Below are 26816 nucleotides of genomic sequence, written 5' to 3'. Positions count from 1 at the left end.
GTTTGAAATATCCAATAAATTTCGTTCCACTTCATGATTGTGTCCCACTTGTTGTTGATTCTTCACAAAAAATTACGGTTTAATATCTTTATGTTTGAGACCTGAAATGTGGCAAAAAGTCGAAAAGTTCAAGGGGGCCGAATACTTTCGCAAGGCACTGTATATATATATATATATATACACATACATATATACATACACATATGCCCACAAACCCATGCACACACATATGCACACAAATACCCATACACACACCTAGATATACAAACACACATACATACATATACACACACACATACAGTTTGTACCCACGTATATACATACACATATATATATATATATATATATATATATATATACACATACATATATACATACACATATGCCCACAAACCCATGCACAAACCCATGCACACAAATACCCATACACACACCTAGATATACAAACACACATACATATACATACACACATACATACCCACACATACAAAACAAAAAGTGTGTAGTACCACACAACGGGAAAAAAAGAAAATACATACAGTACTTACAACCAAAAAAAAAAAAAAAGGAGCAGGATGAAGCCGAAGCTTGTAATGTTTCCTACCCCTCATTCACCTCAATTCGTTTCTTCATTCATTATACCTTCCCCCAACAGGACAACCAATATACACAACAATACTTCTCCAATCCCTCACGATCCAAATCCTTTGTTCATCTATCTACATCGTAGGTAAATCAACAACATTTTCGCAATCCATCACCGTAACAATCCGCACACCAACACACCTTCCCAATCATCTCTCTGCCTCTTCATATCCTTTTAATAAAGTGGTTTTATATAACTTTTTAAACTGTATATTTGTACAATGTTTCAACACCTGGTCTAATCCATTCCACAAACTCACCCCACCAATCGTGATGCACATACTCTTTAGAGTTGTTCTTATTTTAAGTTTTTTTAAATTTCTTTGTTCTCTCAGATTATACCCACCCTGTCTTTCCATAAACATTTTTTGTAAATTTCCTGGAAGTAAATTATTTCTTGCTTTGAACATAATTTGTGCCGTCTTAAATTTAACCAGATCAATGAATTTCAGAATATGTGACTTGAAGAATAAAGGACTTGTATGTTCCCGGTATCCAACATTATTTATGATTCTGATTACTCTCTTTTGTATTGTGCATAACGACTGTAGGTTGGTTTTGTATGTATTTCCCCAGATTTCCACACAGTAACTTAGATATGGTCGTATGAGGGTATAATACAGAGTATGTAATGATTTATTGTCTAGAATATGTCTTGATTTATTTATTATAGCTATGGTCTTTGCTAGTTTAACTTTGACATGGTTTATATGAGGTTTCCAGCAGATTTTGTGGTCTAAAATCACACCAAGAAATTTATTTTCATATACTCTTTCAATACTTATGTTATCAATTTTTAATTCTACTGAAGGGTTGATTTTTTGTTTTCCAAATAACATTATCTTTGTTTTGCTTATATTTAGTGATAGTTTATTTACATCAAACCACTGTTTTAATTTGGTAATTTCTGGTGCGATCATCTCCAAAAGCTGCTGTAAATTATCACCAGAACAGAAAATATTTGTATCATCTGCAAATAAAATAAATTTTAATATATTTGAAACTCTACATATATCGTTAATGTAAATTATGAAGAGCTTCGGTCCTAAGACTGACCCCTGTGGTACCCCACATGTTATGTTCATATATGTTGATTTATGTTCCCCAATTTCTACAAATCGTTGCCTGTTTCTTAAATAACTACTCACCCATTCCATTACAACCCCTCTGATACCATATTTCTCTAATTTATGTAATAAAATTTCATGATTTATGGTGTGAAATGCTTTCTTTAGATCTATAAATATCCCCACTACATGTTTCTTTTTATCTAAGCAATTTGTAATTTCCTCAACTAATTCCATTAGTGCCAAAGTTGTCGATCTGTCTGTCCGGAATCCGTATTGACTGTCAACTACAAACTTGGGTGTTTCGATGAAATTATCAAGTCTTTCTGTAAAAAGTTTTTCAAGGATTTTGGAGAACTGGGGGAGTATAGAAACAGGCCTGTAATTTGTGAAAAGGTGTCTATCCCCAGCTTTATATACCGGTATTACTTTTGCTATTTTCATGTTGTTTGGAAATTTACCAGATTGAAAAGACAAGTTACAAATATGAATTAGTGGTTCAGCAATTTCTTCAACAACTTGTTTTATTATAATCATATCAATATTATTCCAATCCGTGGAACATTTGCTTTTACAATTTTTTACAATGTTTATTATTTCATTTCTTTCCACTGGTCTAAGGAAAATAGAGGTCGGATTACAATTCCACGGATCAGCATTTACCCCATCTATTATATCTGGATTTTTTATTTTTCCTGCTAATTCTGGTCCCACATTTACAAAGAAATTGTTAAAACCACTAACCACATCTTCCATGTTTTCTATTTTCTTACCGTTTTCAATATGTGTAATATTTCTTAAATGTGTTATTATTATTATTATTATTATTATTATTACTATTATTATTATGTTGTATTAAGGGGGAGTTGGAGCAGAGTGTTAAGGCCTATAACCATGGGCGTCAGTTGAAAACATCCATGTTCTTTCTCTTTAGCTCAGCTCAGGTTCTGAAAGACTCTGTCCATAGATTACTAATGTAAATGAATAAAAACGTGGTTTAATGGACCTAAAAAACGATCAATCATCACCACATTTCTGGTTAGATTTTTTGACAGTTTTCAGTGGTTATGAGGACCAATAGGAGAGAGAAATTTGGTGATCGTTGTTTAGGTAGCCTACATTAAACCACGTTAAGCTTGTTCACGTTAAGCGTTATATGTCTGACAGTGCTGTTTGAGGAGGAGCGATCAGCAGAACAATAGCTGTGTCTGTGGAGATAGGAGAGGTTTTTGTCGATTTGTTGGTATCTGTCGCTCAAGAATTATGTGTTATGAACTTTATTTATTTTATCTAACTGAGCTCGAGGTTTTCCAAAAAAGTGGTGGGTACAAAATGAGTCATGACGAATATATATATATCTAGGTACGCGTCCGCCTATGCCGCTGGTTTGCGGTAGTTAACGTTGTTAACCTGTATCGCCATCAAAGACTAACTAAAGTTGTAAATTGAATAAAACTCTTGCCTGCTGATAAACTAGTTTTGGGCATTTATCTTTAATTAAAGGTCCAATATGTAATATTTGTACTGTAATAAATCCAAAAATAAAACCAATGCCTCATCAGATATTAAGGAAACATGTTAAGCTGAAATACTATCTTTTCTGACAACAATGCTAATTTCAGTATTTTTCTTTTTGAAATTTACATTCCGTGACGTAATGTGTGTTTATGTTTTGATCTGTGTGTGTGTGTGTTGTTATCAACGGCCCAGTTTGACAGCCAGGCCGGGTTGCCAGATATATACCTGTAAAAACGTAAACCCAGCACGCTACAGCTGTAACGGTAGTACAGCCATGAAAGCAGCAAACAAACAGGATCAACGGAGATAGATTCTACATGACATAAAAAAAACAGTTGCGTGACCAGAGACGTAACAACTCCCTGGTAAATATTGGAGATGTATTTGAAAGATGGAGACAGCTTAGAGCCCAAAAGGACGCAGAGTTGGCTGAACAGGTAAGCATAGCTTCAGGCTAATTTATCACAGCCACTAGGGACGGGCATTTTATGTCATTTCAACATTTGTGTACTCACATTGAATTATATAGCTAGAGTACCCGAGTTGGTTACTCGCAAAAACAATTGAGACACAGCCAGTAAAGTGATCCCGACTGGTCCTGGCTAACGTCGCCATGCTAACCCTGCTAACGTTACCGGGAGGACCAGGCAAGCGGGCCATGGCTGTTTACAACGTGTAGTTCCAACCCGGTCTCACGGCAGTTCGTGTAAATATCAACGTTTTTCTTAATCTATTGATACGTGTTCACAGAGACGTTTTTCTCGTTTTTTACGTGTAAATGTCACGTTATTTTCTCGGGGAAAGGACGCCGGGAGGCGGCCGAAAAGGAAGCTCCATAAGCCGGGAGGCGCCCGCAAGGCGGCCCACTGGGGACGCGCTGGATGAGGCGGCCGGGAGGCGGCCGATTCGTGTTGTCCGCCACGTAAAAAAACGACAAAAACGTCTCCGTGAACACGTATCAATAGATTAAAATAACGTCACATTTACACAAACTGCCATGAGACCGGGCTGTTCAGTCGGCATGGTGGTGGTATTTTTAGCGGTTCCTATTGTAATTCTAAGCCGAGGAAGTGGGCCTGACTGGCGTGTGGAGAGGACGGGGAGGCTGTTGTGTTTTTAGAGGTTCATACTGTAATTTTAAGCCGAAAAAGTGTGTCTGTCAGTTGCTTACAGAGCTCCGCGTGAGCACGGGCTTTTATGACAGTCAATATAGCCAGCATCTAACGTTAGCTACTCTGCTGTCGTATATATCTATGCTCTGCTGTGCTGTGGAGTAATGTCTGGCTATGTGAGAAAAGCGTCTAGTAACATTGTTGTGAATGCTGCGGTCTCAGCCTGGCAACCCCCGTGAACTTGGAGTCTGGGCAGGAGGGGGCGGGGGAAACGACTCTCCAGTATTTTGAATTGGTAGTGCAGTAACTATTTTAACCGCTAGCTGCCAGTATTACATACAATATTACATATTGCACCTTTAACACACACAGCGCATTACAGTAGGCTACTTTAGCTTTACATTCTCCTTCAGATTCAGCTGTCCTCCTCTAACCAGAGCTGTAGTCCCGCCCCTGCAACCAGGAGGACAACTTTGAGTCAAGAAAATTCCCACCTGCCTGTAGCCATGATCTCCCTTAAATACAGCCAGACCGCCAGCCAACCACTTGCAGTGCAGTTGCGGTGATTCGAAAACACATCAGAGCCGATCAGAGCCACCACCTGCTCCCTATAGTCGTAGCGTCGAGGAATCTAGATATATATATTATAGTATATTATACTGCCAGAGAGAACCGTGTCGGGATACAAATACCACAGAAGATCACCTCTCTGTCAGATCTCATGGCTCCATTAATACTCCTGTTGTTCCTTCTCTCTGAAGCAGCTTCTGGTAAATATCAGATTTTATTGTGAAAAGATTAATGGACAATCTTAGTAATGTTTATTCATGTCATTCTGCTAACGTTACTTGTAATTGTAGCACGTTAACCCTTGTGTTGTCTTCCCGTCAACCTCGAAAAAGACTCTTTTTTTTAAAACTTTTTTTACAGTTTGTTTTTGCTTTTTCCAACGTGTTGAATTGTTACATTTTCTGTTACACATTTTCATCGCTTATTTCTACGTCCCATATTTTCTGATACAAAACAAAAATTGAAAATGGGTCAATGTGACCCGAAGTCAAACACAAGGGTTAAGGTGGATCAGTCGATATTGAAATGTATAAATAAGATCTCTGCTGTAGGCCTATTACCGTGTTGTAAGTGGCGTGTTATCAATGACCAAATGTTGCCGTGTGGCAGAAAGCAAGCTTTATCACGGTTACTGAGGATTATCAGGCTCGTTGGAGCTGGTCTCAGCCTAGTACTGTAACTATGGTGACTGACTGGGATGAGGAAGAGTGTGTTTTACTGTCCGTGAATAGCACCAAGTGAAAGTCAATGTTTAATTTTTATCTAGTGACAGTGATCATGTCGTTAGTTCAGATAAGTACCGCTAAACTTATCTAGCTAGATCTAGGAAACACAAGGCATCATGCTAGCTATGTGCTAACTTGCCAGTCCCACCTGTGAAATCCCCCCGATGGTTGTAAACACATAGCTAGATATGATTGATATCATGATTAGATATCTCACGTTTTGATGGTAGCCTACTAGCTCCAGTAACAACATGTTTGCCTGGTGTTTATTTATTACTTGGACGGGGATGCTGTTCAGCTTTTCTCAAGTTTAGACAGCTAGCTAGCTAACGCTACGCCGACGTTTCGCTAACGTTAGCGCAACAGCGTTAGCCTAGACGGCTAGGTAAATATTACAACTGCCTTCGGAGTTTCCTATATCTGCGTCCACGTTTTTAACCTAAGACCTGTGGCGTTAGTGCTCCTTTTGTACCATAACTTTATTGAATGAAACGTTAAACTTCGCTCCTACGAGATGGGTGAGTTTTTGTTAGTTACACACAAAGCTAACTGGCTATAGTTAGCCTGTACGTATGCTAGCGGACATTAGCTAACGTTGCAAAGCCAGCAAGCAGCTTCGGCGAGCTAACCTCGACAGCTAACACATCCATGTGTCTCCATTTCAAACATCACTGCAGATTGACTGCTTTTAACAGCAGAGGTTGATTGTGGGCAACATACTGTCGCGGTTAGCTCGCCGAAACTACTGCCGATTGCCGAAGTTGCTGGCTGGCTACGCAACGTTAGCTAATCCCGCTAGCATACGTACAGGCTAACTATAGCCAGTTAGCTTTGTGTGTAATCTTAAAAAAAACACCTATTTCGTAGGAGCGAAGCTTAATATTTCATTCAATAAAAGTATGATACAAAAGGAGCACTAACGCCACACGTATTGTGTTGACAACGTGGACGCAGCTCCGAAGGCAGTTGTAATATCGGTATTTAGCTAACTAGCAGTCTAAGCTAACGCTGTTGCGCAAACGTCGGCGTATCGTTAGCTAGCTGTTTAAACTTGTGAAAAGCCGAATAGCATCCCCGTCCAAGCTGCCTTTCACTCCCTCCCCCAATAGTATTATACACATTGACTCGGACGAGACCAAAAGCCATATTTTGCCAGACCAGCGGCAGAAACCGGGACCGTTCTCCACGACACCAGAGTTTCCTTCTCCAGAGGTTCAGCATGACCCTTCATTTGAGGAAGTTAAAAAAGAGAAAAAAAAGAAATCGTACTATAACATATAAAGAAAACAAACGTGTGGATGTTAAACCATCACCATAGGCTTAGTCTCTCCCCAACAACATCATGTCCTGTTTAAAAATATCCACCTGGAACGCCCGTGGCATCCAGTCTAAAGCTTTTAGATCTACGAAATTGAAATATCTTTTAGACACAGATTTTGATATTCTGTGTGCTCAAGAGCTCAGACTGAATACCCGTAATGACGTCACTGATGTGTGTAAAATGTGGAACAAAGGACTGAGTATAATATCTATTGGGGAAAGCAGAGCCGATGGTGTTGGTATATTTTTTAAAACCAATGATGTTGTTATAATTCGAAGAAGAGATTTAATCCCAGGTAGACTTCTTATGATTGACTGTTATTATAGGGGTGAAAAATACCGTGTTATTAATGTGTACACTGCTCCTGATAGAGTCAGAAAAATGCAATTATTTAAAAGACTTAGAGAGCTTTTAACAGTAGGCTATAAAGTTATTGTGTGTGGTGATTTTAATACAGTCACGGATAAAAATGATATAGTTAGTTTCAATGTTTTTAAACTACTAAGGGAAGGTAAGCTTTTAAAAGAAATATGTGATGAAACTAAATTAATAGACGTGTGTCGTGAAATTTATCCTGTCGGTGTTCAATACACACGATTTGATCACAAGACAAAAACTTCGAATCGACCAATTTATGTTTCTAATCATTTTAAAATCAAGCATTATGGTACAGTAATAAACGACTTCTCTGATCATTTAATTGTTACAACCGTCTTGTCTTCTGAATCCTCAGAAAAAAGAGGCTTCTGGAAGTTAAATTCTCAGTGCCTTAAGGATTCAGATTTATCAATAGAATTAAAACACGAAATTCATAAAATCTTACAATTAAAATGCTTAACTAAATCCTATGTTGAATTATGGGAATTATTAAAACGAAGATTAAAAGATTTCTTCAGATATAAATGTAGAGAAATAAATAAGATTAAAAATGTAAAGTATAAAATGTTGATGGAACAATACGTTAATTTAAAACAGATGAAGAAAAGATCAAATTCAGATGATGAAATCATGTCGGAACTAAAAACACAAATAGATAATTTTAATAACGAAATATTGTATAACATTTATAAGCAAACAAATACAGATAATACAGGAAATTTAATACATACTCTTAAAGCTGGACAACGGCAAACTCAAAGTAAATTTATTAAATCCATAAAGAAACAGGACGGTGATGTAGTGTTTGATGAAAATCAGAAAAGGCAAGTAATCAGAGAATTATGTATAGAAGCATATAAACATATAGAAATAGATAGTGGTTGTGTAAATATTTTATTAGATAAGCTTCCCTCATACAGCTCATTGAGCTTTACGGAACTTGTGGGAAACATAAGAAAGGATGAAGTGACACAAGCCATCAAACAACTAAACGTTGGTAAAAGCCCCGGCCCTGATGGTCTGTCTACAGAGTTTTATCAGTTAAATATCGATGATGTAACAAACGTCCTCACAGAGATGTATAATGAAGGTGTGAACAGTGGCTGTATGGGGGAATCCTTTTATCAGGGTGTAATGTGTTTATTATATAAGAAAGGGGATGCAAATGACATAAAATAGCTACAGACATCTAACTATAATGAATACTGATTATAAAATATTAGCTAAAGTAATTATGAATAGAGTAAATAATATATTAGATGAAATTATAGAAAAAGAACAAACGTGTGCCATTAAAGGCCGTTTGATGTGGGATAACCTTTGCATATTAAGAGAAATGATTAATAAACCTGATAAAAAAGACTTCTATATAATCGGGCTGGATCAAAAAAAGGCATTTGATTATATATCTAGAGACTATTTGTGGACTGTAATGAAGTCTTATGGCTTCCCAGAAAGTTGTATTCATTTGATTAGATGTCTGTATGTTAAATCTAGTGTGTGTATTAATGTAAATGGTGTTTTAACAGAATCTTTTAATGTAGAGAGAGGGGTGAAACAGGGCTGTCCTCTTAGCGCTGCTTTATACGTCCTGGCCATCAGCCCCCTTATTAAAACCATAAACTCTGAGAGGCTTATATCTGGTACTCGGGTTGGCCTTGCTCCCAAAATCACTGCCATGGCCTATGCAGATGACGTCACTGTTGTTATTAAAAATCAGATGGAGATGGATGTCTTAACTAATCACCTAAACCTATATGAACTGGCTTCAGGAGCTAAATTAAACCATGATAAGACAGAGGGAGTTTGGATCGGAGCTGAAAGTAAGAAACGTGATATCAACATAAAAGTAAAAGATGAATTAAAATCTTGGGCCTGACAATTTGTAATCAAGACTGTAGTGAAAAAAACTGGGAAAATAAACTCTGTGAAGTTAAAGAAGAAGTTAAAAAATGGGAAAATAAAAATACCAATTATAAATCAAGAGTCAACATTGTTAAAACCTTCAACAAACAGGAGTTTATCCAAACTCCTGTTTTTAGCCAATATCTTTCCTCCATCTCATAAAATTATAATGAAATTAAATAAACAGTGTGTAAATTTGGTCTGGGGTACAACCAGGGAAGTAACAAAAAGAGAAATCATGTATAAAAGTAAAGAATATGGGGGGTTAGGGGCAGTAGATATGAGAATTAAATTGTACATAGCCTTTATTAAAAACATGTCAGCAGCCATCTCCAGGAATGCTCTCTGGACCGGAGATCGCTCCAAGTGGAGGAAACGGAGAGGGAGAGCCAGACAAGGTCCAGAGTATTACCTGATCTACGGAGATTTTATGTATGAACATGTAAATCTTAATATTGACTGGAATGGCCTCCCAAGTAAAATGATTTTTTAAAAAATTAATGATTATAAATATGGTGGATACATTAATTATAAAAATTTAACACATAACGAAGGAACTCTTTTCCTGAAATTTTTAAAAAATAAGAACCTCTCGGAGAGCATTCGCGATATGAGATGGCTGATGTCTGTGAATAGACTTGCGGTTAGAGCCGTAGTTTCATGGAGCTGTTATGTAAAAACAAAAAAGTGTCCCATGATTAATTGTGACGAAGACGAGACCCAACAGCATCTTTTGATGGATTGCTACAGGGCAAAAGAAGTCTGGGACAAATTAAAAGTGTATGGTGTTAATTTTGTAATTTCATATAAATCTGTCATGTATTGTATTGTTGTTGAGACTCTATCAGAAAAACAAAAAGAACTTTTACAAATAATCATATGTATTGTATGCATCAAGCTATGGAAAACAAGATGCTGTATGGTTATTCAACAAACAGTCATAAATAGTGACGATGTGTGCAAACAAGTGCTAGCTGAACTCAGGAGAAGAAAAACTCTGGACAAAAAACAGCTCCTTCCATGGGACACTTTTAACCTGTGAACTACAGCACTTTATAAAAAGACTCTATATGCACTTTATAAAACCGCTCTATGCACTTTATAAAAAGACTCTATATGCACTTTATAAAATCGCTCTATGCACTTTATATATAAAAAAAAAAAAAAAAACTCCATGCACTTTATAAATATCTCTATGCACTTTATGAGAGGCTCTATGCACTTTATATTTTAGCTTTGTTTGCACATTTTGTTTTATTAGTTATATTCTTGTAATTTTTGTATGGTATATATTGTCAGGTAGCCTACTGTATGTTTAAATGTATAAATTGTAATTTTGTAAAAACTTAATAAAGCACTTAAAAAAAAAAAAAAAGAAACCGGGACCGGACAGTAAACCGAGAGGGGGCTTTCGTCTGTCGTCTCCCCAACGTGACGTCATGCAATGCATTGTGGGGGAAAGACAAACCGCTGTAAAATAGTACCTACGTTTTCGTGTTATATTCTGTTTTGTGATACATAACAACATCAAATATATGAATAACAGTTTAAATGTTTATTACCAACAAGCAATTGCCACAAATTCGTTGGAAAATTAAACTTGCAACATGGACTTTAACTCAGAAACAGAAAATGGTCTTTACAGGTTCTAAATTAGCACCGTTTACCAGCCAAATGCTGGTGAAATATGCAAGTGGCTGGTAGATTTGCTTCACTCACCAGCCAAAAAACCCAATGGTCAATCTATTGAATGGCTGGTAATATTTGAACATTCATTAGCCATTTGGCTGGTAGACGAAAAAGTTAATTTTGAAGCCTGGTTAGGTGTAAGAGACACTGACTATGAAAGAGATCTCATATAAAAAAATGAATTAGTTGTTAGTCATAATTATAATTTCAGATATCCAGAATGTTATTTTAAATATCTGATATGCATTTTGACAAATGTAAAATTAGATAACTATATATATATATATATATATATATATATATATATATATATATATATATATATATATATATATACAGTGCCGCCTTACGTAAAGTATTCGCCCCTTTGAACGCTTTCACCCTTTTGCCACATTTCAGGCCTCAAACATAAAGATATAAAACTGTAATTTTTTGTGAAGAATCAACAACAAGTGGGTCCCAATTATGAAGTGGAACGAAATTCATTGGCTATTTCCAAACTTTTTTAACAAATAAAAAACTGAAAAAGTGGGCGTGGCAAAATTATTCAGCCCCTTTACTTTCAGTGCAGCAAACTCTCTCCAGAAGTTCAGTGAGGATCTCTGAATGATCCAATGTTGACCTAAATGACTAATGATGATAAATAGAATCCAGCTGTGTGTAATCAAGTCTCCGTATAAATGCACCTGCTCTGTGATAGTCTCAGAGGTCCGTGTAAAGCGCAGAGAGCATCATGAAGAAACAAGGAACACACCAGGCAGGTCCGAGATACTGTTGTGGAGAGGTTTAAAGCCGGATTTGGATACCAAAAAGATTTCCCAAGCTTTAAACATCCCAAGGAGCGCACAGCAACGATAATATTGAAATGGAAGGAGTATCAGACCACTACAAATCTACGCAAGACCCGGCCGTCCCTCTAAACTTTCAGCTCATACAATGAGAAGACTGATCAGAGATGCAGCCAAGAGGCCCATGATCACTCTGGATGAACTGCAGAGATCTACAGCTGAGGTGGGAGACTCTGTCCATAGGACAACAATCAGTCGTTATACTGCACAAATCTGGCCTTTATGGAAGAGTGGCAAGAAGAAAGCCATTTCTTAAAGATATCCATAAAAAGTGTCGTTAAAGTTTGCCAAAAGCCACCTGGGAGACACACCAAACATGTGGAAGAAGGTGCTGTGGTCAGATGAAACCAAAATCGAACTTTTGGCAACAATGCAAAACGTTATGTTTGGCGAAAAGCAACACAGCTCATCACCCTGAACACACCATCCCCACTGTCAAACATGGTGGTGGCAGCATCATGGTTTGGGCCTGCTTTTTTTCAGCAGGGACAGGGAAGATGGTTAAAATTGATGGGAAGATGGATGGAGCCAAATACAGGACCATTCTGGAAGAAAACCTGATTGAGTCTGCAAAAGACCTGAGACTGGGACGGAGATTTGTCTTCCAACAAGACAATGATCCAAAACATAAAGCAAAATCTACAATGGAATGGTTCACAAATAAACATATCCAGGTGTTAGAATGGCCAAGTCAAAGTCCAGACCTGAATCCAATCGAGAATCTGTGGAAAGAACTGAAAACTGCTGTTCACAAACGCTCTCCATCCAACCTCACTGAGCTCGAGCTGTTTTGCAAGGAGGAATGGGCAAAAATGTCAGTCTCTCGATGTGCAAAACTGATAGAGACACACCCTAAGCTTACTTACAGCTGTAATCGCAGCAAAGGTGGCGCTACAAAGTATTAACTTAAGGGGGCTGAATAATTTTGCACGCCCAATATTTCAGTTTTTTATTTGTTTAAAAGGTTTGAAATATCCAATAAATTTCATTCCACTTCATGATTGTGTCCCACTTGTTGTTGATTCTTCACAAAAAATTACAGTTTTATATCTTTATGTTTGAGGCCTGAAATGTGGCAAAAGGTCGAAAAGTTCAAGGGGGCCGAATACTTTCGCAAGGCACTGTATATATAGATAGATAGATAGATAGAGAGATATAGAGATAGATAGATAGACTGATAGATAGAGAGATATAGAGATAGATAGATAGATAGACAGATAGAGAGATAGAGAGAAAGATAGATACTTCAGTAGCTTAAAGACATCACACACAACATACACATACATCATAAACAGGATGATACAATAACTAATCCTCATGAATAATATGGACAATAAAAGAAAAGATACTAAATCAAAAATCCACCTGAATGTTCTATAAGAGATGGATAAGGATGAGAGGCTTACAGTGACAGGACAGGTAAGGTGCTCTATGGGAGTGTGTGTGTCTGAGTGTGTGTGTGTGTGTGTGTGTGTGTGTGTGTGTGTGTGTGTGTGTGTGTGTGTGTGTGTGTGTGTGTGTGTGTGTGTGTGTGTGTGTGTCATGGAGCAAATAAGTCCAACAGTGCCAGGATAAGGTCTAGAGACCAGCATTAAATATGGACAATATAAGAGAATAATGGATACATGGTAATATAAAAATTATATAGCAGTGCATGGATAAAGTTTAAGAGTTAAATATGGGCATTATAAGATGATATATAACAACATATGAACAGATATACAGTACAGGCCAAAAGTTTGGACACACCTTCTCATTCAATGCGTTTCCTTTTTATTTTCATGACTATTTACATTGTAGATTCTCACTGAAAATTTAAAAATGTGCAAAAAAAAGTGTGAAATAACTGAAAACATGTCTTATATTTTAGATTCTTCAAAGTAGCCACCCTTTGCTTTTTTATTAATAAGGGAAAAGATTCCACTAATGAACCCTGACAAAGCACACCTGTGAAGGTAAAACCATTTCAGGTGACTACCTCATGAAGCTCATTGAGAGAACACCAAGGGTTTGGAGAGGTATCAAAAAAGCAAAGGGTGGCTACTTTGAAGAATCTAAAATATAAGACATGTTTTCAGTTATTTCACACTTTTTTGTTAAGTACATAATTCCATATGTGTTCATTCATAGTTTTGATGCCTTCAGTGAGAATCTACAATGTAAATAGTCATGAAAATAAAGAAACACATTGAATGAGAAGGTGTGTCCAAACTTTTGGCCTGTACTGTATATATTGAATAAAGAAGTTTTGTATTCTAAAGATTAGCATTTCAGCTTGTTATGTAGTAAATCAGATGCTGCAGCTCTTTATAAAGACTTTGTTTGTTTTTGTTTTTTTACCAAAAATGCTTTTCACAGGTCAGGGGGTTGCGCTACTTGACCATACCTGTCAAGTATCCCGTTTTGGCCGGGAAAGTCCCGTATTTTACCCTTCTTTCCCGCCGTACTCCCGTATTAGTATTTTCCCGTAAATCTCCCGTATTTTAACCTGCGTTATTAAAAAATAATAATACCCCGGGCTCGAGCGGAGTAAAAAAAAAAAATAATAACATTCCCAATCTGAGCTCTGTCACTAGCCTGCTGATAACTGCCACCTGCAGTAGCCTATTATACAGGTACTGTAGGTGCAGTTGTCGCAGGTCAGTGTGTGAGATTAGATGATGAGTGACAACGCGGGGAAAAAAAGGAAGAAAAAAACAGAGACGGATGATGGACGCCGACAGAGACGCGCGCTGCCAAAACGTATGAAGGCTTTTACTCTGCATCCCCCATAGCAATGCAAGTTGAGAAAGGGTGTTTAGCATGGTACGAAAGATTGTTACAGAGAATAGGAAGACGTTACTCTCCTGTAAAATGAACCACTCTGGCCCAGCCCACAAATACACTCCTTCCAAAAACAGTCTTAAAGATTGCAAAGTCTGCAACAAATTTGTACAATAACTCACTAAAGAAAAGTCATGTGAAATTAAAAAAAAACTGTAAAAAGAAAAATGCAATATGAAATCATCAAGAATGTAAAAAAAAAAAAAAAAAAAAAAAAAAAAAAAAAAATTTTATTCTCATCAAGTAGGTGTTTTTAGCTTTCTTGTACACCTGTCTTAAAATGTAATGTAAGTGATACTGGAGCTTGGTTGGGGTGGTGGGACTGCTCGAGGTGGGCACCGGAAAATTTCCCTTATTTTCAAATCCAAAACTTGACAGGTATGTACTTGACACCCACCCACCCACACACACACACACACACACACACACACACACACACACACACACACACACACACACACACACACACACACACACACACGCACAGCCACACACACACACACACACACACACACACACACATACACGCACACGCTTTTAATTACCTGAATGCGTATCTCTTGTTTCCCCTCCTGACCTCCAGGGGGAGACGTCTTTTTCATTTTAGACTTTTAATCTGAAAAACGGACTTGGAGGAAACCGGAAGTCTCGTAGCTCCGCTGTGCTGTCGGTCAGGCGGCGGGATAGTTGTGTGTGTTGTCTTTTAGCTGCCGAGCTTGTAAGTGAGTTTAGAAGAGACAGAGCTCCAGGTAAACCCGCACACACTCAGGTAAACACTTTAATAACTGCTCTTTTACACGGCTCTCAGACCGCACGCGAACAATAAGCGAATAGGAGCCCGAGCGGCGCATGCGTTAGCACGCCGGGCTAGGTTAGCTGTTAGCTCCGCTGTTAGCTTCGTGGCTAACCGCTAGCTAGCTCTCTTTAATAGTTTGTTTGTGTGTGTTAGGGTTAGTTAGTACGTTTATGTTGTCTGGTTTAACGTCAACTTTCCGCGTGTTTGTAGTCCGTTTGAGAGCGGTTTGTAAATGCTAGCAGGCTCGAGCAGAAGCTAACAGGCTAACTAGCTGTTCATGTTTGTTTGTTTCATTATTTTATTGCGACATTCACACTTCAATATTTAAATGAAGAGCATCCTAAAATAGTCAAAATATTTCATTAAAAAAATGCCAAAATAGTGAAAATATTACAAGGAATAAATCCGCAAACAAGTCAAAATATTTCAAGATTAAAAAAAAAAATGTAAATAACAAAGTCTAAATATTAAAAAATAAATGTCCAAATAAGTTGTAATATTTCAAGAATAAAGTGCAGTACAGCTGAAGTATATTTAATCAATACCACCTTTACTTAGTCAGATTTTGAACGCAGAACTCTAACGTGTATCAGAGTATTTTCAACAGTCTGTTTTAATACTTTTACTGCAGTAAACAAACAGAATATTTGTTCCTCCGTTAGTTATATTCACATTTATGTTTGACTTCAGAATTTCTATTTTATGTCATGAACTAAAAGTGCTTCATAAAGACAGAAAAACATAAAACAAAAGACTAAAAATCATCCATCCACTCTGAACTTAGTTATCTTATCAAAATAAAAGCACATATTCCCTCTCAGACATATTGGACGCTGGCTGGTGTTTAGACTGGATTTAGATTTGGCTACTTAGGCATTTTGTTCTGTGTTTGTGACTCAGAAAAGGTTTAAAACTACACAACGAGAGACGTTCAAACTTCAACTTAAAGTTTGAGATATATTTGTCTGGTGCACCGTACAATTTAACACCAGCTTCCCAAGTTGTAACTCTGTAAATTTAGAACTTTGGTGACTCGTTGCTGTTAATTAACCACTCTTTGGTTACACGTGAGTGTGTGACTATGTCAAATAGGACTTGTCTTCTTGATGCTGAGTATCTCGGCTGTTAAAGAGTGTGTGTGTGTGTGTGATTTTTAGTCCAATGGGAGACAGCGATGACGAGTTCGACAGGAGGAGGCGGGACAAGTTCAGGAGAGAGAGGAGCGACATGGAGCGGTCGAGAGAGCGAGAGGAGAGGAGGAGGGACGACTGGCCCGACAGGTACGTGCACACACCTGAGATACGCACACACACACACACACACACACACACACACACACACACACAGATAAATAGACAGACAGACAGACAGACAGAGACGGAGAAACAGCCGGACAGACCGAGAGACAGATGGACAGATATATAAGACATATTTTTACGGACCAGTCTTCAAAGTGTGGTCGATAAACACGACAAAATAAAATGATACGACCAGCATGAAAACAAATATCTAATTATAATGTGAAAAAACAAATGTAAAATACATGAAAACCCCAATCAACCTTAACGATGTATCAGTGGGAGCCCCGTGCTTGTTTCTGTGCAGCCCAGCGGTCCCGTCTGACGGTGACACCCATAGTTTGTCCTTACGTCCTCTTTATTCCGTGATTGTGTTTTGATCGCTGTCACGGCAGGAAATCGGGGGGTGCTTGGTCTCCGTGTGCAGAATCAGTTCTGAAGGCTTCATCGCCTCATTAGCCAGCTCGCCGCCACGTATTATTCAGAGCGGGCTCGGCTCACGAGAATAAATTCGTATTTTAAAAAGGACTCCTGGTAGGCCTGCACCATATGAGGAAAAAGAACTGACATTGCGATATATTTTCTCCCCCTGCGATTTGAAAAAAGACAGAAGAAATAACGAATCGTTCTCGATTACTGGGGTGATTTTGTAGGAGAGTGTATCTACATAGAAACTACAAATGAAAAGGACAACCAGCCTTTGATGAACTTTAATGTTTTACCAACACCACAGCAAGTAAGCGCTGTGACTGCTCTTCTGAAGAGATTTAGGAGAGGGACATTAGGTGGATAAATACACTCACATGACAGCATTGTATTCATATAATAATATCAATCCAGGCTAAAGTCAATGATAGTAATAAAGCGTGCATGTTGCTTCCTCTAGATTTCAGGTTGTGGTCGACTAGCGGGGCCTAGCCTTGGTTGTTAGATACATTGATCAACATAGATCATAATTGGTTGTTTGCTGTGCATACAGAGCCTGTATGTCACACATATAGCACCAAACTGTGTATCCAAGAGCACCTAAATCAGCGTAAATGACCTTATATCAGACACAGACTGCTGTTGGAGATTAGTGTCACGTTTCACGTCGCTGCACCGAACCGTAACGTTAGTTACAGTGTTTCCTCTATGTTGATGTGACCGTGGCGGCCCCCCACGGCAACATTTCTGCCCCCCGCACGGTATTAGAAATAGTTAGAGCATTGTTAGAGTGCATGTCTGAGAATGTTTGTATTTGAGGAGCATTATTTACATGTTGAAATAGTGACACTGCATTAAGATAATGTACGTAATAGTGGGTTTATTGTTATTAAGATAATGTAATTAATAGTGGGGTTATTGTTATTTGCTGCAGAATGATTAGCCTATATGTCAAGATCAAAATTGACCTATATAGTAACTCAAAAAATACAGTTCAATCACAACTGAGAATATCCCTCATTGTGTGTGTGAATAGAGGTGAATAAATATATTAGTTTGGGTTGCAGCGAAGTGTCAGTGGGGAGTGTTCAGACCTGCCCCCCTTTTTTTAGGCTACCTATATTAGCTTCAGCCTGGCTGGTAGCAGCTTTCTGCGGGTTAAAAATGGCAGAGAGATGTTGTGTTAACGTTGGATTAATCAGGTGATTTAGTTCGTCTTTGCGGTGACCATAACACACTGACTACTGTAGCCTCACTACCCACGGAAATGTGCATCACTGTGTCAGCAGCAGCTGCAGCTTACCGTACTTTTCTACACACGGAGAGAGAGAGCCTCGCTTTCCGTTAACGGTAAACCCCGTCGGACTAACGTTATGTCACAAGCGCACTACCCCAAAAATCTGAGACATTATTCTGACAGATTGTCTTTAGATGTGAGGCGGTGTCTCACTTGTTGTAGTTTCATAAAGCGGATGTTTTTATGACTGCTCGGTTTTATTTTGCGGTTTTGTGAAGAAATGTATGTTTATATTATTATTATCCTGACACGTTATTGTGTGTGTGTGCGCGCGCGCGCGCGTCTCTCTCTGTCTTTGTGTGTGTGTCTGTGTGTCTGTGTGTATCTCTGTGTGTATGTGTCTTTCTCTCTCTCTCTGTGTATGTATGTGTGTCTCTCTCTGTGTATGTATGTATGTGTGTCTGTCTCTCTCTCTCTGTGTATGTATGTATGTGTGTCTGTCTCTCTCTCTCTGTGTATGTATGTGTCTCTCTGTGTATGTATGTGTCTCTCTCTATGTGTCTGTGTGTGTGTGTGTGTGTGTGTGTGTGTAGGGACTGGGACCGCGGCAGAGAGAGGAGGAGGGACTACGACCGTGGTCGTAGAGAACGGTTTTCTCCGCCCCGACACATCAGCCCTCAGCACAAACGCATGAGGCGAGACTGGGACGACCACCGGGGGGAGCCGTACCGCTACGACATGCCGTACGGAGGAGGGGGCGGGGCCCCGTTTCAGGGGGGGGGGCCCCCAGGCTGGCACCCCGACCTGCCCCGCATTCACCCGCACCACGGAGGACACCCGCTGCAGGGAAGGTCAGAGACACGGGAAACCCCAATCCTCTAATACCCAATCAGAGACGCCGAATAAGGCTACACTTACACCACTACGTTTAGAGAGTGGGACACACCAGAGCAGGGGGAATGAGAGAGGGGGGGGGAAACGCCAGAGCAGGGGGAATGAGAGAGGGGGAAAACACGAGCAGGGGGAATGAGAGAGGGGGGAAACGCCAGAGCAGGGGAATGAGAGAGGGGGGAAACGCCAGAGCAGGGGGAATGAGAGAGGGGGAAACACCAGAGCAGGGGGAATGAGAGAGGGGAAACACCAGAGCAGGGGGAATGAGAGAGGGGGGAAACCCACGGAACAGGGGAATGAGAGAGGGGGGAACGCCAGAGCAGGGGGAATGGGAGAGAGGGGGAAACGCCAGAGCAGGGGGAATGAGAGAGGGGGAAACGCAACAGGGAATGAGAGAGGGGGGAAACGCAGAGCAGGGGGAATGAGAGAGGGGGAAACGCCGAGCAGGGGAATGAGAGAGGGGGGAAACCAGAGCAGGGGGAATGAGAGAGGGGGGAAACCCAGACAGGGGAATGAGAGAGGGGGAAACCCAGAGCAGGGGGAATGAGAGTGGGGGAAACGCGCAGGGGAATGAGAGAGTGGGGAAACGCCCAGAGCAGGGGAATGAGAGAGGGGGAAACACCAGAGCAGGGGGAATGAGAGGAGGGGAAACACCCAGGGGGAATGAGAGGGGAAACACCCAGAGCAGGGGAATGAGAGAGTGGGGAACGCCAGAGCAGGGGGAATGAGAGATGGGGAAACGCCAGAGCAGGGGAATGAGAGAGTGGGGGAAACGCCAGAGCAGGGGGAATTATCGGCCTAAATTCTTATGTTCTTGTGTTGGTTCTTGATGATGATTTTAATATGAAGTGTGTGTGTGTGTGTGTGTGTGTGTGTGTGTGTGTGTGTGTGTGTCAGGTTGGGGATGATGGACCCAGACCTTCCTCCCCCCGGCCCCCCCACCATGCGGAGCTTCAAGGTGAGTCCAACATCTTACGTAACAACTATCGTGTGTTTATGGAAACTGCTACGGTCAGGATGTAGGTGTTCACATACTGATGATATACTACTTGGTCGGAAAGAGGCTATTGAGGACAGTTGTACTCCCAGATGTTCCAGATGTGTGTCTTTAAGGACAGTTGTACTCCCAGATGTTCCAGATGTGTGTCTTTAAGGACAGTTGTACTCCCAGATGTTACAGATGTGTCTCTGTGTGTCTTTAAGGACAGTTTTAGTCCCAGATGTTACAGATGTGTCTCTGTGTGTCTTTAAGGACAGTTTTAGTCCCAGATGTTACAGATGTGTCTCTGTGTGTCTTTAAGGACAGTTTTAGTCCCAGATGTTACAGATGTGTGTCTTTAAGGACAGTTTTAGTCCCAGATGTTCCAGATGTGTCTCTGTGTGTCTTTAAGGACAGTTTTAGTCCCAGATGTTACAGATGTGTCTCTGTGTGTGAGCTGGTGCTGGTTCGAGCTAGAGATTAGTTTCAAATCGATTCTTTGTTTTTCGACCACCAAAGCACCAGCTCCGAACCAGTAAAAGTGGTTCTTCAGTAGCACCGAATCATCGCCGGGCCAGAGGTAAGAACCGCTTACATCAGCGGCTGGGGGGCGGGTTTACCGCGACCAATAAGAGGAACAGAAACTTGTGACCGCCAGTTTTGAATTAGCAGATAAACACGATGGATGCGATTAAACAGAAACGGCAGCAGTGGTCAGAGGAGGAAACGAGCTGCTTTCTTGCACTATGGTCCTCTCCAGAAGTCCAGAGGAAGTTAGACGGATGTTTGGATGCCGATGTAGGTCCACGAAGCCATGAACATCGATAGCAGAGCAACGTCCGCCATTGTTGATGGTGCGTTTGTGTTGCTGGGAGAGATGAGACGTATACAGTGACGTGAGACCTGGCTCTGTGCCGGCTCTTTAACTCTGTGTAAAAGCTAACCGGTTCTTTGGAGGCTCGTCAGTCGAACCAACTCTGAACCAGCACCTGGTGCTTGTTGGTGGAAAAGGGGTATGTGAGGACAGTTGTAGTCCCAGATGTTCCAGATGTGTCTCTGTGTGGACAATTGTAGTCCCAGATGTTCCAAATGTGTTTCTGTGAGGACAGTTGTAGTCCCAGATGTTCCAAATGTGTCTCTGTGAGGACAGTTGTAGTCCCAGATGTGTCTTTGTGAGGACAGTTGTAGTCCCAGATGTGTGTCTGTGAGGGCAGTTGTAGTCCCAGATGTGTCTTTGTGAGGATAGTTGTAGTCCCAGATGTGTGTCTGTGAGGGCAGTTGTAGTCCCAGATGTGTCTTTGTGAGGACAGTTGTAGTCCCAGATGTGTCTGTGAGGGCAGTTGTAGTCCCAGATGTGTCTTTGTGAGGATAGTTGTAGTCCCAGATGTGTGTCTGAGGACAGTTGTAGTCCCAGATGTGACTCTGTGAGGACAGTTGTAGTCCCAGCTGTTACAGATGTGTGTCTCTGTGAGGACAGTTGTAGTCCCAGATGTGTGTCTGAGGACAGTTGTAGTCCCAGATGTGTCTGAGGACAGTTGTAGTCCCAGATGTGTCTGAGGACAGTTGTAGTCCCAGATGTTCCAGATGTGTCTCTGTGAGGACAGTTGTAGTCCCAGGTGTTACAGATGTGTCTCTGAGGACAGTTGTAGTCCCAGATGTTCCAGATGTGTCTCTGTGAGGACAGTTGTAGTCCCAGGTGTTACAGATGTGTCTCTGTGTGTCTTCAGGAGTTCCTGCTGAACATGGAGGACAGCGTGGACGAGACAGAGTCTGTGAAGCGCTACAACCAGTACAAGCTGGACTTCCGGCGCCAGCAGCTGCAGGACTTCTTCCTGCAGCACAAGGACCACGAGTGGTTCCGGTCCAAGTACCACCCCGATGACATCACGGCCCGGGGGGCGGAGTCTCTGGGCGCCCTCAAAACGCGGCTGTCCGTCTTCCTCTTCCTGCTCGACAACGGTTGGCTGGACAACGTGGCGCTGGACATGGACCACGCGCCCGCCATCATCAAGCTGCTGGACGCAGGTAGGCTCGCTGGCTGCAAGGGCTTCTGGGTAATGGAGTCAGAAAGGATGCAGGTAGGCCTGCATCATCAAGCTGCTGTAGACACAGACAGGCTGCAAACATCTAGTTAACTGCAGAGGCTTCTGGGTAATGAAGTCCGCAAATTTCTCAGTTTTTACTTACCTTGATTCTCGAGAGCAATCAACTGCCTCCCACGTCAAGAACCTTTGAAGATGTCGCTATTTACTAGGGATCAGCGTTATATTTGCCTGATAACCGATAAAGTTAATGAATTAAAGTGTTGTACTATGACTCGGCTACAGCTCTGTGTCTGTCCCTCTGCTTCCGTTTCACTCTCCACTGAGTCTGACTTCATGTCTAGAGTATTAGACTGCTGTCCGAAACGACCGCCCGAAAACACGGTAACGTTATATGTTGGAGCGAGATAGAGAGAGACTGAAGAGAGAGACTGAAGAGAGAGACTGAAGAGAGAGACTGAAGAGAGAGACTGAAGAGAGAGAGACTGAAGAGAGAGAGACTGGAGAGAGAGAGAGACTGGAGAGAGAGAGAGACTGGAGAGAGACAGAGAGACTGGAGAGAGAGAGAGAGACTGGAGAGAGAGAGAGAGACTGAAGAGAGAGAGAGAGACTGAAGAGAGAGAGAGAGAGAGAGACTTAAGAGAGAGAGAGAGACTGAAGAGAGAGACTGAAGAGAGAGAGAGAGAGAGACTGGAGAGAGAGAGACTGAAGAGAGAGAGACTAGAGAGAGAGACTGGAGAGAGAGGCAGAGGGAGAGAGACTGAAGAGAGAGAGACTGAAGAGAGAGAGAGACTGGAGAGAGAGGCAGAGGGAGAGAGAGAGACTGAAGAGAGAGAGACTGAAGAGAGAGAGAGACTGGAGAGAGAGGCAGAGGGAGAGAGGGAGCGCCCAGCAGCGTTAGAACAAAGCCTTGAATCAGAGAAATAAAACGTGTTTTTGCCGATTCATCTCTAGAAGTGTACCGAGCATCTCACATTCGCTAACGTTATCCACATTCATACATAGACACACAATGTACTAGGGCTGTGCTCGGTTTAAGAACTTCTTAGTCGACTAACACTCATTCAATCGTACCGACTAATCGATTAGTTGATTTAATCGACAGATCTGTAAATCTGAGTTTCTCCACAAAGAGTCGTGCTAAAAGCACCACTTTAATTCTTGTGTTTACCAGAGATGAGCTCGTACGTTTCTTGGAAATAAATCATTCAGCATGAAAACAGCATCAGACACGACTAATGGACTACAGAAATCTAAGTTGACTAAGACCAAAACCACAGATCAGGGAGCAGCCCTACAATGTACCCAGCTTCAAAATATATATATATATATATATATATATATATATGTATGTATGTATGTATGTATGTATGTATGTATGTATGTATGTATATATGTATATATATATATATATATATATGTATATATATATATGTATATATGTATATGTATATGTATATATGTATATATATATGTATATATGTATATATGTATATATATATGTATATGTATATATGTATATATATATGTATATATGTATATGTATATATGTATATATGTATATGTATATATGTATATATGTATATGTATATATGTATATGTATATATATATAAAAATATATATATAATATATATATATATATATACACACACACACTTATATTAACTTGCCTTTGCTTTCCTGTCTCTGCAGCGGTGATAAAGATGGAGGGCGGGACGGACTTTGACCTGCAGGTTCTGGAGGTCCCAACGGCCGCAGCAGCGCCAGGCGGCGAGCTGAGCAGCGCCGGCAGCGCTAATGCTAACGCTAACCCTGCAGCAGTCGCCCCCGCCGCTGCCTCCTCCTCGGGAGAGAAGAGTCTCGGGGAGGCGAGCGGAGGAAAGGCGAGCGGTCCGACTGGCTCGGAGACGCCGGGGTCTCGGACAGAGACCGCCAGAGAGAAGGGCGGGACTAAAGACTCGGAGAAGGTGAGAGGTTCTCGTTATCGGGGGGATCACGCAGAAATATATGATGTTGGGAGACTTCAAAAGATGACGACCAGTCAGATGAGTTCAAATCAAATGCAGCTTTATTCAAAACAGTGAACAAACTCTCATGTAGGGCTGGGCGATACGGAGAAAATCAAATATCACGATCATTTTTGACCAAATACCTCGATATCGATACCGCAACGATATTTTAGGGTTGACTATTGGTGCTTTCACAACATATTTACAATATGAGATGTTTGATAAATAATCATCAGTGATGTGGATATAAGTGGGTAAAGGTGTCTTTTCATCGTCTCGTCTTAGTCATGGAATAAAAGGTCGTTGACGAACACATTTAGTCTCGTCAGCTGTGTGGTAGCCTACTTAGGTTAAAATATAATCATTGTTAAGCTTGATTTGCTAAATTCTAGGACAGCTTTTGGAACTTTTTTTGCTGACTTTTTCAGGGCTTTATGTGGACCAAACTGAGTGAGAAGACTATATGAGACATGCAATCATTGAGTCAAAGATATTTGACTTTTTCGATGAAATAAAAGCATATCAATAAACTCTCCATGTCAGGCCCTTGATGTGATTTTCTTTTTCCAGCGTGACCCTCTGGGAAGTTGAGTTTGACACTCCTGGTTTCCTCCCCCCTCATTTTTTGTTTAAGCTAATCAAATGTTCGTTCACTTAAATTCTCTGTCTGTCCCTCTCTCTCTCAGGACGGTGAAGAGGACGCCAAGCAGAACGGAGAGAAGGAGAAAGAAGAACAGGAAGAAGGAGAAGAAGGGGAGGATGGCGAGGAGGACGACGAGGATGAAAAGAAGGATGATGAAGAAGAAGAAGAAGAAAAAGCGAAGGCGACCAAGAAGGTGAGTTTGTTTCTGTGGTTAGCTGCGATGCTAACGCTGCGATGCCGGTGTTGAACCCCCGTCTCTCGTCCTCTCAGGGCAGGAAGAGGAAACGCAGCGTGTCGGTGGACAGCGGCGAGGGCAGCGCCTCCGACTCAGACTCCTCGCACTCCGACGGAGAGAAGGAGGAAGAGGAGGAGAAGGAGGAGGACGAGGAGAAGGAGGAGGACGAGGAGGACGGAGAGAACAGTAAGACTGGGGACGGACTGACTAATAAAGCGATATTAACAGCCAACAGCAGGGGGCGCTAATACGATCACTTACTGTATATGCCACGTGTAAAAGAAACTGAGGAAGAAGAGTTAGGCCTACGTCATTAGACGTGACTGGTCATGATGAGGGACAGACAGCAGAGTTAACTAAGAGGTACCGAGTGCCAGGAGCAGGACACATTATAACAGGCTGCCTTTATCCCTATCGTAGCCAATTACAGTCAGATATCAACATGAGTGTGCATCATGATTATGAAAATGATCGTGCCTTTTAGTGCTGTCAAACTTAACGTGTTTAATCATTTCTGTCAGGTTAATTTGAAACATTAAAGGCGTTGACCGTGATTTCACTTGGTTGTATATGAGAGGTTGTAGTGAGCTCACTTTTGGCGTTTTTCCGTTACATGGTACCTGCTCGACTCGCCTCTACTCGCCTGGACTCGCCGCGCTGTGCGTCCCTTTTCCATTGCAGATTATAGTACTGCCTCAGCCTGGCTGGTGGGGCTTTGACTCTTAACTTTATTCGAATATCATTTGAATATTTAAAACAATAATGATATTCGAACGAATATTAGGCAGCCCTTAATATTCGAACCTGTTATGGTCATTATTTTTTTGTAAATGCGTTTGCTTGTAAACGTTGTTTTCAGTTCAGATTCCGAGGCTTTTTCACGCATTTTTAAAATGCAACTACGCGTGGCGGCGACGCACGTCTCTCGGCCGTGGCTCGGTAGCGTTGCATTCCCCGCTAATTCTCAAAGAAGGCCGGCTCGCCCAGCGCCAGGCCAGCTCAGCGGCGTCTTTCTCCCGTCGCGTGCCGCTGTCTCTCCTACCTACACCGGCGCCGCACCCTGTCCCTTCTCCCCTTCCTACCTGCTGCTCAGTGAGCAGCAGGAGAAAGTCGGCAGATTAGTCGCTAGTCGCTTTTGTGACAAAAAAGTCGCTAAGGGGGGTCTGAAAAGTCGCTAAATTTGGCAACACTGCCCACACACACACACGCCAGCTCGACGCACACACCAGCACACAAGTATAAACATCAGACCACTTACGTAGGCTACGGTGAATGCTCCCAACTTCCTGTCGAAAACATAGTGTTTGTGTTTAATCCAGGGTCTGACTTTATTTTTATTTTTTTGAAACTTAAGTTTGATACCAATATAGGTCTTACTGAAGGCATTTAATGGTCAAACTATTATTAATAAATATTCGAATACATTCAATTATTAATATTAATAAATAAACAAACTTAGTGGCTTCTGGCTGTTTCGCACGGTTCTATTTCTTTTGTACTAAATCTAACAGCCAATCACATTACATTATTCTAGCTCACTGGTCAACTGTGCACATAGCAATTTCTTTGTTCCATTTGCAACACAGGTTTTCTCAGATCTTACAAAATAAACTCAAAATATTATCACTTCCATAGAAATGGCTTCAACAATGATTTTT

The 26816-nt window shown here is 40.9% G+C and overlaps 1 protein-coding gene across 2 annotated transcripts in view; it reads left to right on the top strand.

The window, feature by feature from the left end:
- The first annotated feature begins 15220 nt into the window (after positions 1 to 15220).
- The window catches only part of LOC120572751 (serrate RNA effector molecule homolog), a 26806-nt gene continuing 15210 nt past the window's right edge, over positions 15221 to 26816 (top strand). Inside the window, exons 1-8 of one of the 2 annotated variants that reach the window (XM_039822167.1) lie at positions 15221 to 15370; positions 16555 to 16677; positions 18952 to 19209; positions 20147 to 20207; positions 21956 to 22253; positions 23964 to 24238; positions 24967 to 25116; positions 25194 to 25344. In XM_039822167.1, coding sequence (XP_039678101.1) covers positions 16559 to 16677; positions 18952 to 19209; positions 20147 to 20207; positions 21956 to 22253; positions 23964 to 24238; positions 24967 to 25116; positions 25194 to 25344 — 1312 coding nt within the window. In that variant the 5' untranslated portion in view covers positions 15221 to 15370; positions 16555 to 16558. The remainder of the gene's footprint in view (positions 15371 to 16554; positions 16678 to 18951; positions 19210 to 20146; positions 20208 to 21955; positions 22254 to 23963; positions 24239 to 24966; positions 25117 to 25193; positions 25345 to 26816) is intronic. The other variant, XM_039822168.1, reaches the window with a different exon arrangement.

The sequence above is a fragment of the Perca fluviatilis genome, chromosome 14, assembly GCF_010015445.1.
Source record: "Perca fluviatilis chromosome 14, GENO_Pfluv_1.0, whole genome shotgun sequence".
Lineage (NCBI taxonomy): Eukaryota > Metazoa > Chordata > Actinopteri > Perciformes > Percidae > Perca > Perca fluviatilis.
Note: the sequence above shows the minus strand (reverse complement) of the source record. Positions and strands in the feature narration are given on the sequence as shown.